The sequence below is a fragment of the Tachyglossus aculeatus genome, chromosome 19 (assembly GCF_015852505.1).
Source record: "Tachyglossus aculeatus isolate mTacAcu1 chromosome 19, mTacAcu1.pri, whole genome shotgun sequence".
Taxonomy (NCBI): Eukaryota; Metazoa; Chordata; class Mammalia; order Monotremata; family Tachyglossidae; genus Tachyglossus; species Tachyglossus aculeatus.
The window spans coordinates 10,243,821-10,259,417 of record NC_052084.1 but is presented as its reverse complement, the minus strand read 5'-3'; the positions used below and the strand labels follow the sequence as shown (position 1 = coordinate 10,259,417).

The window sequence follows — 15,597 nt, the reverse complement described above, 5'->3', positions numbered from 1 at the left end:
AGCATTTACTGGATCCCCCTTTCCAGCCAAACTCCTAGTACTGTGGTTTGAACTCTGGTCGAACCAGAGTTCTATTTATAAATATTTATTTATTTTACTTGTACATATCTATTCTATTTATTTTGTTTTGTTGGCATGTTTGGTTTTGTTCTCTGTCTCCTCCTTTTAGACTGTGAGCCCACTGTTGGGTAGGGACTGTCTCTATGTGTTGCCAATTTGTATTTCCCAAGCGCTTAGTACAGTGCTCTGCACATAGTAAGCGCTCAATAAATACAATTGATGTTGATGATGGTCATATATGATTAGAACATTCTATCTGCCTCATTAGTCTTCCCGCATCCAGGCTCTGCCCCCACCTGAAATCTATACTACACGTACTGCCTGGGTTATATTTCTAAAACATCACTTGGAGTACTCTAACTTTCTCTCTTCCATTGGACCCCCACACTGCCTTTGTCACAAGTTCATATGTGAGGTAACTTAGTAGATAGAGCCAACTGTAATTAAAAATTTTATTTCCCAAGTTCATGCGAAGTGCTTCTTACCTTAACTTTCAGATGGCTGGCCTAGGCCAATGGGTTCCTGATTTTCCTTAAACATGACCTACAAATATAAACCACAAATTACTAACTGGAGAATTTATTTAGCTCCATTTTGGTGACCAACACAAACTAAATATCAAAGAGAACTCTTCAGTTCTCATCTCATAGGTGGGATCTTTTCCAAAAAAGTTAAATAACACTGATGCATGAGAAGTTTGTTTTTGATGGTTTCACATCAGATTTTTATAGGATTCATCTGGGGCCCTCATTTCCCTGTCTGGCTTCAAGAGCATTAAATCAGTACAGGGATGACGTTGGAAGGTACTGCAGAAGGGAAAAATGGTTATTAGCCACATTCTTGGTCTGAAATGGGGCAACCACTACAAGGCAAGTGGGATAAGTGGTTAAAAAAGGAAACAGAAGAAAGCAAGCTGTGATAAAAGCATAGTCATCATAGGGCAGGCCAAGTAGAGGCAGAGTGCCTCCAAATGAGAGATTCTGATCTACCTGAAAAGGTCCCTTACTCTAATCCCTACCACTTGATGATAGCAATGAACTACATTCGCTAACACGTCAGAATATGTCTACTTAAAAGCAACTGGATATATTTTGTCCCAAAATACATGGATTCATAATAGCTTTCATTACTTGTGAAAGTAATTTGAATATGGTATAAGATATCACACTTGAAGAACCATGCAGTGTGGGAGAAAATACAAACTGAACTGACCTTCAGGTAGTGATCACACGACAACATTCCACTTACTGAGGCAAGTACAAGTTGGCAACATATAGAGACGGTCCCTACCCAACAGCGGGCTCACAGTCTAGAAGGGGGAGACAGACAACAAAACAAAACATATTAACAAAATAAAATAAATAGAATAAATATGTACAAATAAAATCAGATCTGAACTTTGGGGCTTGAATAAGGAGGGGGAAAGAAATGATCATTAAATTTAGAGCTATTATCCTTAGCTTGGCCCCCAAACTCAATTTCCATTTTTCTACTTGGAGACCACCTTTATTTGTTAGGTAGAAGCTTCACACTAGGGAAAACAGCAGGCACTGAAAAGTCCTGGCTTCTAGGCAAAGATAACGTCCATTAGTGTGGCCCAAAGGCTGGGTAGGGGGAAGGTGCTAAGGTTTTGGAGCTAGTGGGTGGTCAATACACCCCCAAATCCCCAAAATATAACCGAGTAGAATCAGCTTTGCCACTGCTGCTAAGGATCCACAAGTGCCCTACGAGGATCCTGAGGTTGGACTTCGCTGATTTAAAAACCCAGATTTGGACTTTTTTTTCTGTCTGGAAAAGGTTCCTGTGCCCACCCTTAATGTACATAAAATGCAGTTTATTACTTGCATTCTACAATCCTTTTCGAAGGACCCTACAATTAACAACTAAAGGAAATTTTTAAAAATTCAACCAAGAACTGTGTTTTTTGAACTTAAGCAAATGCTATAGCAGTAAGATAAATACTTTTTTAGAAAGTTTCCACTTGCAAAGAAAAGAGTAAAATGATGGATTATGAGGTCAATAGAGGCGAGAAGGCGATTCATGCAGATTCACATCTTGAAGCCATCACTATTGTTGTTGTTGTTTAACTGTTACAAAGCCTGCAAAGAAATGTTTAGAATTCCTTGGGAACATAAAGAACTCTAAAATGGATGTGCCTTAGAACTTATTTCTACCAGGCTCTAAATTACTGAAGCGTGCTATTGAGAGAGCTAGCACATTCAGAGGACAGAGAAAGCAGGCTACTGAGTTTTATAAATAAAGTTAATTGATCTGGATAATAAGTTCTTATAATGCCAACTAGTTCTTGTTTTGCCATGCATACAAATGAGCAATTTGAACAAAGTAAACCATCTACAGATATATTAAACACTCTCTTACACAACAAGTTACCACATAGTCTTTCTTGATCTTAAAGGCCTAAACCTGATACTTTTAATTTTTGAAAGCCTCAACTCATTCATTTTGAACCTGAGCCCTATTAAAAGTGTGCTTATTTTAGGAGAAGTAAAAGAATTTACGGAGGCAGCCCACAGTACAGTGGAACTCTGATGCTTATCAGGTATTGCTCAGCTTAATCATCAAGAGGGAATTCTCTAATGCTGCGGTGTGTTGATTTCACAATAACCTCTTTTTTAAAAGCAAATGAGAACGTAGCCTTTTCCCATCTGTTCATCCAATACACTGGTCTCGAGGTAGTTAAAGTACATTTTTCTTGATCGGAGTGGTTCTTACCTGGCTGTGCTCTGGCCTAGCCCCAGGGTTAAACCAATGGCTGTGGAGAAAGAGAAAAGAAAGGTTTAGCAAAGTGCCAAAGTACAGCACGTGCTATCTTACGATCAGCTTGTGCCTGCTTTTGGGTAGTTACTGTCAAACAGCAATACGTAGCCCTCAGCTACACTTTGTTTTAATGGATATTTTATGTAACACTGGAAGTCGGCAACAGTTTTGACAGAAGTTTAAAAATGTAACTGCAATTGTCAACTTGCTCAGGAAACTGAGGAGGGATTAGTTTTTCATTGAATTTCATTAATGGAAACCATGGGGGACTGTATACATGCCAATGCTTTATGAATCCATATGAAATGCACAAATGATGCTATTATAGTATATTGTGATATTATAATTATACTCTATTATTATTATAAATTACGATCTTTTGATTACTACTACTTAAACTATCAAATGCTAGAATAGTGCAGGTCATGTACCAAGATAAAAGCCCACACTATAATTTCATAATTGTAAGCCGGGTTTCAGATCCAGTTTTTGAGCACCAGGTATTTTTGCTTTGAATTTTTGGGCCTTTCTGCTTCTGCTCTCCCTAGCACTTCATACAGTGCTCTGCACACAGTAAGTGTTCAACAGATTCCACTGACTGATTTTGCAACAAACCCCAACCATAGTCAGGAAAATATCTACGATCTGTTTTTCTATCACCGGTGTAGGGAAGCCACAGGCCATTTTCAGAATAAGAAAACAAGACCCAGTTATCCCCCACATGTGTCCCACCAACTTTGTGATTCCCCCCAGCCTCTAGGTGTACATATCTATTCTATTTATTTTATTTTGTTAGTATGTTTGGTTTTGTTCTCTGTCTCCCCCTTTTAGACTGTGAGCCCACTGTTGGGTAGGGACTATCTCTATATGTTGCCAACTTGTACTTCCCAAGCGCTTAGTACAGTGCTCTGCACACAGTAAGTGCTCAATAAATACGATTGATTGATTGATTGGGTGACCTAATCGCAAAGCCGATCCAGCTCAGTGAACAGGACTTCATGGAAGGAATGGATGCTTGGATCCTGTTGCTTCCCTCCTGATCCTGGGTTACAAATATAATGTGGGCTTTTCTTCTTTCCTATAGGCCTGGATTCTGGCTAGGCTAGAGGAACAGTGTGGCTAAGTGGATAGAGCATGGGCCTGGGAGTTGGAAGGACCTGGGTTCTAGTCCTGGATCTACCACATGTCTCCTGTGTGACCTTGGGCAAGTCACTTAACTTTTCCGGGCCTCATTTACCTCATCTGTAAAATGACTATGAGTCCCAGGTAGGACAGGGGCTGTGCCCAACCTGATTAACTTGTCAGCGTTCCTAACAGTGCTTGGCACGTAATAAGCGCTTACAACTACCACAATTATTATTATTATTAGGCACCCTCTGCTCAAAATCCCCTGCTGAAATGGAGGAGGGGATGCCAACTTTCTCAAATGGCAGTGCTCTGCTATTGCTCTGAGAGGGTTGACATGCCAGGAACGGCTAACAAGTTCATGAAGAAACAGACAAATTTCACTTTAACATACCTCCACCCACAGCCTAAGGAATAATGTTTTAACAGAAGTTTGCTATCTGATAGTCTTCAAATGTCATAGGGGAAGTAGGTCAATCAAATGATATTTCATGGGGTGACCAGCAGAATCATTAAAACACTTTGCATATTTTCAGCTTTTCTTGCACTACTTCTAATGCAGGAAATTGCCTCTATACTTTCCCTGCTATTGATGTTTACCCTTCCTGTAAACACACCAATGTCTCACACAAGTATCCTCCTACAGTACATTCACAAAAGTCATGGTTTCGAAGTTTGAGAAGGAAAGCAAGACAAGTGGCACTGAAAATATTTTACAAACATGGCCTACAGTGTAAGTACACAGGATACTAACTCATGGTGGTGACAATCTGGGGAAAAGCGAACCATTCTCTTGTTACTGACTGGGCCAGGTGAGGTAATCTGAAAAGAGAAAATGAGCAAAAAATGGTGAGTTAGTTAAATATGCTTTTCTAAGATAAAAAAACAAACGGTCTTTTCCAAGTTTGAGGCTCTTGCCCAAGTGAAAAATGAGAAAATAATAGAATCATGAGCAAAAAAGTGTTAGTTTCCTATTTCTCTTTTGTTATTAATCAATTGTATTTATTGAGGACTTATTGTGTGCAGAGCACTGCACTAAGCACTTGGGAGAGTACAATGCAATAGAGTTGGTAGATATGTTCCCTGCCTACAGGAGTTTACAGTCTAGAGGGGAAAACAGACATTAAAATGAATTATGGATATGTTTAAACGCTGTAGGGCTGAGGGTGGGGTGAATATCAAGTGCTTAAGAATTAGGATACATTGTTGCAATCAAGAAACAAGTGGATTTCACCAACTTTTTTTTTTTTTTTAACCTGGCATCAGGTTTGCTTTGGGCACTATGAGCAATGGGTAGGTCAACTGTGAGTTAAGTCTGTGTGTAGGTCCATTAAAACTGTTGGTACATGTTAACTGTGTGGACAAGGTAAACCTGGAATTGTTCACTAAGTTCCACAGCCCCTGGGGGGAAGCAGACTCAATGAGCCTTGCAGGGAGTAACTACATTCTAAACAGAAAAAAGAAAACACTTCAGTGGATGAAAACCATCTGAATTCAAACCATAAGAAACTGTCAGCTGAAAATTCCAGTAAGATTCAAGATAGGATTTGAGAGATCCTGGATCTACCCCTTCCTCTTCATCCAAGAGGCCGCCATACTGGGTCCAGGCATTTGCCATGCTATGGCCTCATTATTGACTCAACCTCCTCGCTGATCTCCCTGCCTCCAATATCTCCCCTCTGGAGTCCATACTTCACTCTGCAGTCCATACTTCACTCTGCAGCCCATGTCATTTTTTTCTAAAATGCCACTCTGCATTCACCTCCCCACTACTCAAAAATCTCAAATGGTTGACAATTCCCTTCCACCTCAAGTAGAAACTGCTGGTAATTGGTGTTTAAGGCCCTCAACTGGCTCTTTCCGTCCAACTTATCCATTCTGCTCTCCCACTGCTCTTCAGGCCAAGCAATGGTATTTATTGAGCATTTACAGTGTGCAGAGCACAGTACACAACATTTGGGAGAGTACAGTACAATACAAAAGGCAGACACGATCTCTGTCCACAGGGATTTTACAGATTAGAGGGTCACACTTTGTTCCTCTCAACCAACTACTCAATATGGCTCAATCTTGTCTCTCCCCCGATCCCTCCTCTTGCCTGCAACTCACTCTCTTTTCATATCTCACATCACTGCTCCCCCTCATTTTCAAGGCCCTTCTGAAATCACAGCTCCTTCAGGAGGCCTTCTCTGATTAAATTTTAGTCTCTTCAGTTTACATCTCCCTAACTGACTCTTCAGCACTTCCAGACCACTAAAGTGCTCTGCTCTGTAGCATTTATATCTCTCTCTATATATTTACATACCTGATTACTTAAAACACTAACTCACATACTTTTCCTCTTTACCTTCTTCCTCCTCCTGCAATTTGTTAAGTTTTAATAACAACAACAATAATAATTGTGGTATTTATTAAGTGCTTACTATGTGCCAGGCACTGTACTAAGTGCTGGGCTAGATACAAGATAATCTGCCTCCCTGTGCCAGATTGTAAACTCCATGAGAGCCAGGATCATGTCAACTACCTCTACTGTACTCTCCCAAGTGCTTAATGCTCCCTCAGTAGGAGGGAGCATTTTAGACTGTGAGCCCACTGTTGGGTAGGGACTGTCTCTATATGTTGCCAACTTGGACTTCCCAAGCGCTTAGTACAGTGCTCTGCACACAGTAAGCGCTCAATAGATACGATTGATGATGATAAATGCGATTGATGAGGGACCAAAGATACTGAATCCCCATTTAGCAGGTGAGGGAACTGAAGTGTACAGAAGTTAAGTGACTTGCCCAAGGTCACACAGCAAGTAAGCGGCAAAACTGGGATTGGACCACAGGGTCCTCCGACTTCCAGGCTTCCACTAGGCTATGCTACTTCCCTTCCATCATCATCATCATCAATCGTATTTATTGAGCGCCTACTATGTGCAGAGCACTGTACTAAGCGCTTGGGAAGTACAAATTGGCAACATATAGAGACAGTCCCTACTTCCATACTTGGAATCAAAGCAAGCTCCATAGAAACAGATTACCATTTGGACAGCGTTCCATTAGAACACTGCTGAAATCTTCAAACTGATCATTCCTTGCATCCTCAACTGAACCATTTTTTTTTTATCTTGCTTAAAATGAGATGTGAAACTTTGGAAATCTTCCCCAAGCATCAGTTGCAGAAACAAGTCCCCAAACCAGAAGGCACAGCAAGCGCCCAAAACATGATGCAAGGAGTAAAGACATCCTGACACCCTCACTCAATGTGTACCGACATCGTCAAAGCTGCTAATGAATTTCCGAAACGATTCCTAGGTTGGGTTGGCCAATGATTCTGCAATTAGAAAAATGAGGTTGCCGTTATTTAAACAGTAATGGCGACGCAACTGAAGACTTAGAGGCTCTCGCAAATTGTATTTCCCCTTCTGCTCCGTGGTCGCGTATTGGTGTGAAAATGAAGATCTCGGTTAATGAAAACATTTTAAATGTACGTAGATGATGACATTAATTACCAAGTAGTAACCTGGGCACCCTAGGTAAATATGCGCTTCAACTCCAGAGCTGCACCCTGCATTAATCTCAAAATGAGGTTTTCATGCTATTCCAGTGGGTATCCCAGGAATACAGTAATCCATTTTCTCCACCGTGGCTATAAGAAAAGCCGACTGTGCCTATGTCATGCTTTGTTAGAGGTTCATGATCACATTATCTCATGGTGGACCTGACACTTTTATTCAGTTTACAGTATGTTCTGTGTACAGGCAACTTATTTCCTTTGCCAGGCCTGCTGACAACCTTTTCCACACTATATTAATCTTGTTTACTGACTTTATCTTGGTACAAATATCAGAAAACTGAACTTTTTATCTCGGGGAGAAAATAAACAACGTGTTGACAGAAGCAGAAGCTATTTTTCTGGACTAAAATTGGTTGTTTACCCACAGCCATACTTACAGAAAAATGTTTAAGGCTCATGCTGGTTCAAAATACATAATCCAAAATTTAATAAATAAAGAAATCTCACAACAACCCATGTGATAAATTGCCAAGTATAAACAATATATTTACACATAATGAAACAGGATTTGTAACTAATTTATCCTGTAAAATAAATGTAAGCTTTCAATCCAGTCACGAACAATCAGACAGTGTATTTTTCAGGATTCTCATACACAGTTCTAAGCCCATTTCAATTTATGGAAATCATCCACCAAGATTTGTAAAATCAAATGCAAATTTTCTTTACATTTCTTTACCATAAACTTAATGCATTCTCACTGTATACTTCATTTCAGTAATATCTTCCTATGAAATAGGTTGGCAGTAGTATCTATTTTCTTCTAACTTTTACTCCCTCATGTAATAAATCATAGCATTATTTGGAAAGAAGCTGCTTTTGATTTCAGATTATGAATAAAAATCACTTCAAAATGTGGTATCTGGGGCTTTCTGCAAAAAAGAGTTCTAGCTACAATGTTGAACGTTTGAGGAAAGATTTAAAATAGATTTCCATTTTAAACTAGATATACAATTAAGTACTAATGGTGTGAAGTGATTACCATCGGGGAAAAGTCAGATTTGGTTCATTTAAGAGGTTCTCATCATATTAAGGGCTTAGTACAGTACTCTGCCTACAGTAAGTGCTCAATAAATATGATTGAGTGAATTGACATTTTTTAATGGTATTTGTTAAGTACGTACTATGTGTCAAGGACTGCTCTAAGCACTGGAAGTCTGTAATTGTCAACATATAGGAAATTGAGCAAATCACATTAAGAAATGAGACAGCTTATTCTTTAAAGCTGTTTAGCCCTATGAAAGTAGATTTCGTCGGTGATTTTTTTTTCCATCTAGTACCAACATATTTATGGTTTCCCTCACAAGCAATGTAGAGCAGGGGCCTGTCCACCTGATTCTGCTGCTTTTTTACAATCAAATTACTGGAGGTAACAGAGATGACGGTGGCCTCCATTCTGCTTGGCTTTTTGGTCCTGGCCATCCTCCTAGCTCCGCGGTGCCCAGTCCATCAAATTCCCTCCCTCCTGGCTTGATTTCTCCCCAGTGACATTACCCAATCAATCAACGGTACTCATCGAGCACTTGCTATGTGCAGGGCGCCGTACTAAGCACTTGAGAACAGAATTAGCAGACACGTTCCCTGCCCAAAATGAGCTTTCACGCTATCTATAATTTGGAGCGTTTGAGGAACGATTAAAAATAGAATTTCCCTTGCCATTTTGTCAGGCCCTCAGAGTTCGCTCCTACTCTTGTTCTGATGCCAGGCACGTGATTTCAAAGTGAACCACAGCTTCAGATTTCAGCAGGCTCTACATGAGAGCCCTCTCGTGTGTTTGACTAATGCCTCAGCCGCCAATTAGTGTAGAAGGGCAGGCGAGAAAGAAAACAACTCAACAAGAACATGTTAAGGTTAAAACTTCTACGGAGAAAAATTATAGTTTTGACTGTCCTTTTTTAAAAAATACACCAAGTTGAAAAATAAACGTTATTTTACCCACTTAGTTTGCTAAAAAACCATACGCTTGGAAAAGTTAATAAGTGTTCATTTTGTAGATAACTGAGCAAAATTGTTTCCCTTGCTTCTCATCTAACAACTGACTGCTGCTTAATGGAAAATACAAAATGGTTACTTTTTTCCTTATTTTTATTACTCAGGCCTTCCATGGTAATCTGTCATTTCCCCACCCTATGCCATTCCATTACTCCTCAGCGACTGCCATTCTAACACTTCCATGACACCTAAGTGAGCACTCTAGTGCTCAACCCCCATTTCACTTGTGTACAGATCTTTAAATATTAGTAACTCTATTATACTCTCCCAAGTACTTCATGATGCTATGCCCAGAGGTACTGCTCAATAAATACTATTGCTTGATCATGAGACATGATTCTGGCCCTCAAATTGCCTACAATCTAGCAGAAGAGGCAGATGTTAAAGTAATTTACGGGGATGGCAATAAGGAAATGTGAATATTTGAATTGGTGCTAAAAATAATTATGGTATTTAAGCGCTCACTATGTGCGTGGCACTGTACTAAGTGCTGGGATGGAAACAAGCAAATTGGGTTGGACACAGTCCCTGTCCTATGTGGGGCTCACAGTCTTAATCCCCATTTTACAGATGAGGTAACTGCGGCCCAGAGAAGTGAAGTGACTTGCACAAGATCACACGGCAGACAAGTGGTGGAGTGGAATTAGAACTCACGACCTTCTGATTTCCAGGCCGGGGCTCTTCCTACTACACCAGGATGCTAAAGGGTAAGTCGGATCTGTTGTACTGTACTCTCTCACAAACTTAGTACAGTGCTCTGCACACAGTAAATACTCAAAAAATACCATTTCTGATGATGGTAACATCTATGAGCAATACAGATGGTTGTAAGTTCAAAAGGGCATAGTCGGCACAGTTCGCAAGTAGTAGCCGGGGGAAATATGATGGGAGAAGAGAAATTAATGCAGGTAAAAAGGGGTTGGGAAGACTCCTATTAGGCAGTCTGATGGCTGAAATGTGGCTGTGAGGCCCAGAAGTACTGGAGGAGAGGAAGAGAGGCTGAGAAGGGATTCTGAAAAGGCTAGGAAGGTTCACTAAAAGCTACTAAAATTCTTCAGTGGAACAATAATTCAAATCAAGCTTTGCCTGAAACTAGTCCCCGCTGTTTCTAGCCTGCGAGCCCGCTGTTGGGTAGGGACCGTCTCTATATGTTGCCAACTTGTACTTCCCAAGCACTTAGTACAGTGCTCTGCCCACAGTAAGCGCTCAATAAATACGATTGAATGAATGAATGAATAATGTCAAAAATCTGGGGTATTTCCCATGAAATTCCTGATCTATGAAATTATGAAATATTTATATATTATGAAATTATGAAATATTTATATATTATGAAATTATGATCTATTTCCAGTCACCACCGTGACAAATTCAAAACAAAAACAAGTACAAAGTCAAAAACAAACAAACAAAAGATTCATTTACCAAGGTCGAATTCTACCTGGACTCAAAATGTGTGTGGTTCCTCCCCTCTCTTTAGACACTTGATCTGTACAAACCGGCCCCCTGCCCTCCCGCCCCGGCCAGAAAATGTTTGATGTCTTTTCCACATGTTGAATGCTCACTCACTATCAGTCAGATGAAGATTTTAGATTTTAGAGAAGCAGCGTGGCTCAGTGGAAAAGAACATGGGCTTTGGAGTCAGAAGTCATGGGTTCAAATCCCAGCTCTGCCAATTGTCAGCTGTGTGACTTTGGGCAAGTCACTTAACTTCTCTGGGCCTCAGTTCCCTCATCTGTAAAATGGGGATGAAGACTGTGAGCCCTCTGTGGGACAACCTCATTACCTTGTAACCTCCCCAGCACTTAGAACAGTGCTTTGCACATAGTAAGTGCTTAATAAATGCCATTATTATTATTATTATTCTCTGGGTCTCAGTTACCTCATCTGTAAAATGGGGATTAAGACTGTGAGCCCCCCGAGGGACAACCTGATCACCTCCCCTGTGCTTAGAACAGTGCTTTGCACATAGGAAGCGCTTAATAAATGCCATCATTATTATTATGATGAAGATTTTAGATTATATCACATGGGGATGGACAGGTCTATAATATTCCTATGTCCTCTTGTGGATAAAGCACCACCCCAATGCTGATGGTATACACAGGGGAGAGTACAGGGGAAGGAGAAGGGGTTGGAAGGGCAATAATTCAATTCAATAGTATTTACTGAGCACTTACTGTGGGCAGAGCACTGTACTAAGTGCTTGGACAGTACAACACAGCAACAGTGTGCCTGACTCCTGACCCACAAGATGAGAACTTGGCTGACAAACCTCCCCTAGGGCACCAATCCATTAAAGAAACCCAAATGGCTCAAGAAAATGAAGATAACTCCCTGTCCTCCCGGGATTGGACTGTGCCTCCTAGCTAAACTCCACTTGGATCAGAAGTCTATACTCCAAGGAGTATTTTTTTTTTCCTAGTATTTGTTAAGTGCTTACTAAGCGCCAGGCACTGTTCTAAGCACAGCGGTAGATACAAGGTCATCGGGTTGGACACAGTTGATGTCCCACATCACCATCATCATCAATCGTATTTATTGAGCGCTTACTATGTGCAGAGCACTGTACTAAGCGCTTGGGAAGTACAAATTGGCGACATATACAGTCCCTACCCAACAGTGGGCTCACAATCTTCATCCCCATTTTACAGATGACGTTAACTGAGACACAGAGAAGTGAAGTGACTTAAGGTCACAGAGCAGACAAGTGGCAGAGCTATACAACTGACTGACCCCAGTGCTTAGAACAGTGCTTTGCACATAGTAAGCGCTTAATAAATGCCATTATTCTTATTGACAGAACCCAGGTAATTCTGACTCTCAGGCCCAAACTATATCCACTAAGCCACACTGCTTCTCGGCTCTGAGGATGACTGGAATCTATGGATGGGGGGATGGAAAGGAGTCGACTACTATTGCAGTTTGACAGAGAAATGGAGTTGCAGGGTTATAAATTCCCCCACTAGAATGAATCTCAGCAAAACCTATAATACGATATATTGGGTTATTTAAGATCCCCCCACAAGAGAGTTTTGTTATATTTGTATCACCAAAATACGTGTATGCCAAAAATAAACAAACTATTTCCCATGTGATTCGGGAAAAACTGAAAACCTAGGGAAACACAAAAATGACTTAAATCTACATCAACCTAAAAGTGAGATTCAGTTCCCTATCAGAAAAGGATTTTTCCCACCAAAAGGAAATTATGCTATGATATGGAAGACTTCACTAGTAAATTGCCAATTCCCAAGGAAGACAAACTACTGCGATGCACGTTCTGTGATTCTACAAAAAGTTACTTTCTTGAATACTTTAGAGCCCAACAAGAGCTGATTTATTAAAATAAGAACAGGTACATAAATTCTAACTTTTCCATATATACTACCAGTAGAAGGATTTAAATATTTCTATTCAAAAGATGAATCCATTTATTAATAAGTAGTGCTAAGGCAACTTTTCTTACCTAGTGACTATTTCAGCAAGCAGTTTACGCACAAAAAGAAATGGAAACTAAGACACACTTGGAATGGTGTCTGATTATTTACTTCGGTTGAAGTAAATAATTCAGTTCCCTATCAGAAAAGGATTTTTCCCACCAAAAGGAAATTATGCTATGATATGGAAGACTTCATTAGTAAATTGCCAATTCCCAAGGAAGACAAACTACGGATAAGCACGTTCTATGATTCTAAAAAAAGTTACTTTCTTGAATACTTTAGGGCCCAACAAGAGCTGATTTATTAAAATAAGAACAGGTACATAAATTCTAACTTTTCCTTATATACTACTAGTAGAAGGATTTAAATATTTCTATTCAAAAGATGACTCCATTTATTAATAAGTAGTGCTAAGGCAACTTTTCTTACCTAGTGACTATTTCAGCAAGCAGTTTACGCACAAAAAGAAATGGAAACTAAGACACACTTGGAATGGTGTCTGATTATTTACTTCGGTTGAAGTAAATAATTCAGTTCCCTATCAGAAAAGGATTTTTCCCACCAAAAGGAAATTATGATATGATATGGAAGACTTCACTAGCAAATTGCCAATTCCCAAGGAAGACAAACTACGGATATGCACGTTCTATGATTCTAAAAAAAGTTACCTTCTTGAATACTTTAGAGCCCAACAAGAGCTGATTTATTAAAATAAGAACAGGTACATAAATTCTAACTTTTCCATATATACTACTAGTAGAAGGATTTAAATATTTCTATTCAAAAGATGAATCCATTAATTAATAAGTAGTGCTAAGGCAACTTTTCTTACCTAGTGACTATTTCAGCAAGCAGTTTAAGCACAAAAAGAAATGGAAACTAAGACACACTTGGAATGGTGTCTGATTATTTATTTCGGTTGACCTAGAAGAAAATGACATTAATTTCAGTGTCCACTTTAGAAGCAAGCTGTGAGTGGCCTCTACTGGCTGACCTAAAGTTACAGAAGTCACAGGGCTATCGTCAAATGTGATGCTTGGAAACATCGCTGAGGACTGAAGGAAACGAAAAGAAAAGCACGCTACCTGCATTTTAATGTGAAATCCATTGAGAAGTCTTTTTTTAAACTTCAAGCCTATCCTAAATTAAGATGACACCAAAACATCTGTCCTTTAAAAAGCATACACACGTGTAGTGTATGATTATAAGGTTTCTATTACAAAGATCTACTCAGCTGTTCAAACTCTCAGTACGTTAGCAATGTACAAATCATGGAAGGAGGCATAATCCACACCAGAGTATCATCATTAGTGTTAAAAAGTAACATTTTAAAAAATTAGCAAAAATGTTAAAAGGGAAAACCTCTTAATTTCCTTAGTCATTTACTTCCCTCATATTGAGTTAATATGACATGGACTATACAGAGGATTCAAGGAACTATGGATAGAAAATACAGAGTTGCATTCAAGGGCTTGAGTGAAAATCATGGGCTCTTTAACTTCTTTAAAAGTGTACCGTGAGTTATTTTCACATTATTTTAAAGTTATGATTTCTAATTTTATTTAGCGTAATACAAGATATCACCTTGAAATAAAATCAACTAACGAAGAGTTTCAAAAATGGTTCAGAAGTGGGGAGAGAATAATTTTGTGGCATTTCATTGTCTGGCTTAATACACAGAAAACCTCACCATGCTAAGAAAGTAGTGATTTTCTATTTAGCCTCTTTAAAATTTAAGATTATAGATTTGGTTCAGCTTTTTCCACCCTCCCACCTCCTGTCCATTTAAAAGGCACCCTATTAAATAGGATTATCATTAAACATAAATGCCTAATGATGTCAAAAGGTGACTGTATTTATAAAACAGTGTTATTGTTCTCACATGTTACAATATTCCAGGATATTTCTTCCCTCATTTCAGAATTCAGTCCCATTATCTTGCCTGCTCAAAACTGTTCACAGGGTTATCTAGCTGACATATAAGATAACCCTCCATCTCACTAGACACCACTGGGATATGACACACTGACCCAACAGTAAACCCTGATTATTAGCCTGAAATATAGAGCACAAATGGAACCGCTCCCAGTGAATTTGTTTAAAAATATAGTTTTCTCTTACTGTAAATTCAAATTCAAAATAATTAAAAGAAGAGGAGCAGATAATACACGAAAATTCTTGGTTGTGCTTTCATTTTGGCTTGTTACCAATGTCTTGGGAACAAATGTATATTTCAGAAAATGGATTTCAAAATAGTTCTCGTTTGTGTCCTTTTTGTTACGTTTTGAAGGGCATAAACAAAGAAAAGCATGTACCACGCTAGAGATTTCTGACAAAAACAGCGCCTTTCTGAATGCATGACACATTAGAACAATTTCTACTACATTCTTTAGCACACATCAACCAGAGAAACCATCAAAATTTGGATTGAAGGAATTGGAGAGACTAGTCATGCCAGCTTTCTTGCTTTCTTTTCCAGTACTTGTGATGAAAGAGATTAGGGTGATCTAATTTGAGGTTACTTCAATTTTTCACCTTTTCCACCCCCTTCCCCCAGCAAACGCCATAGAGGTAGAGTGGCCAGGCACTACAAGAGTTTGGCCCTGAAGTATTTTGTTAAGGAACCCTCTTCATCTGT

The 15,597-nt window shown here is 39.4% G+C and overlaps 1 protein-coding gene across 6 annotated transcripts in view; it reads right to left on the bottom strand.

Annotated features, from left to right (window-relative positions):
- Window positions 1–15,597, bottom strand: part of GPATCH2 (G-patch domain containing 2) — a 125,764-nt gene that overhangs the window by 33,687 nt on the left and 76,480 nt on the right. For all 6 annotated transcript variants that reach the window (XM_038760811.1, XM_038760810.1, XM_038760807.1 and 3 more), the window contains exons 6-7: window positions 4,718–4,785; window positions 2,794–2,833 (exon numbers count right to left, since the gene is read on the bottom strand). In XM_038760811.1, the coding sequence (XP_038616739.1) occupies window positions 2,794–2,833; window positions 4,718–4,785 (108 nt within the window). The remainder of the gene's footprint in view (window positions 1–2,793; window positions 2,834–4,717; window positions 4,786–15,597) is intronic.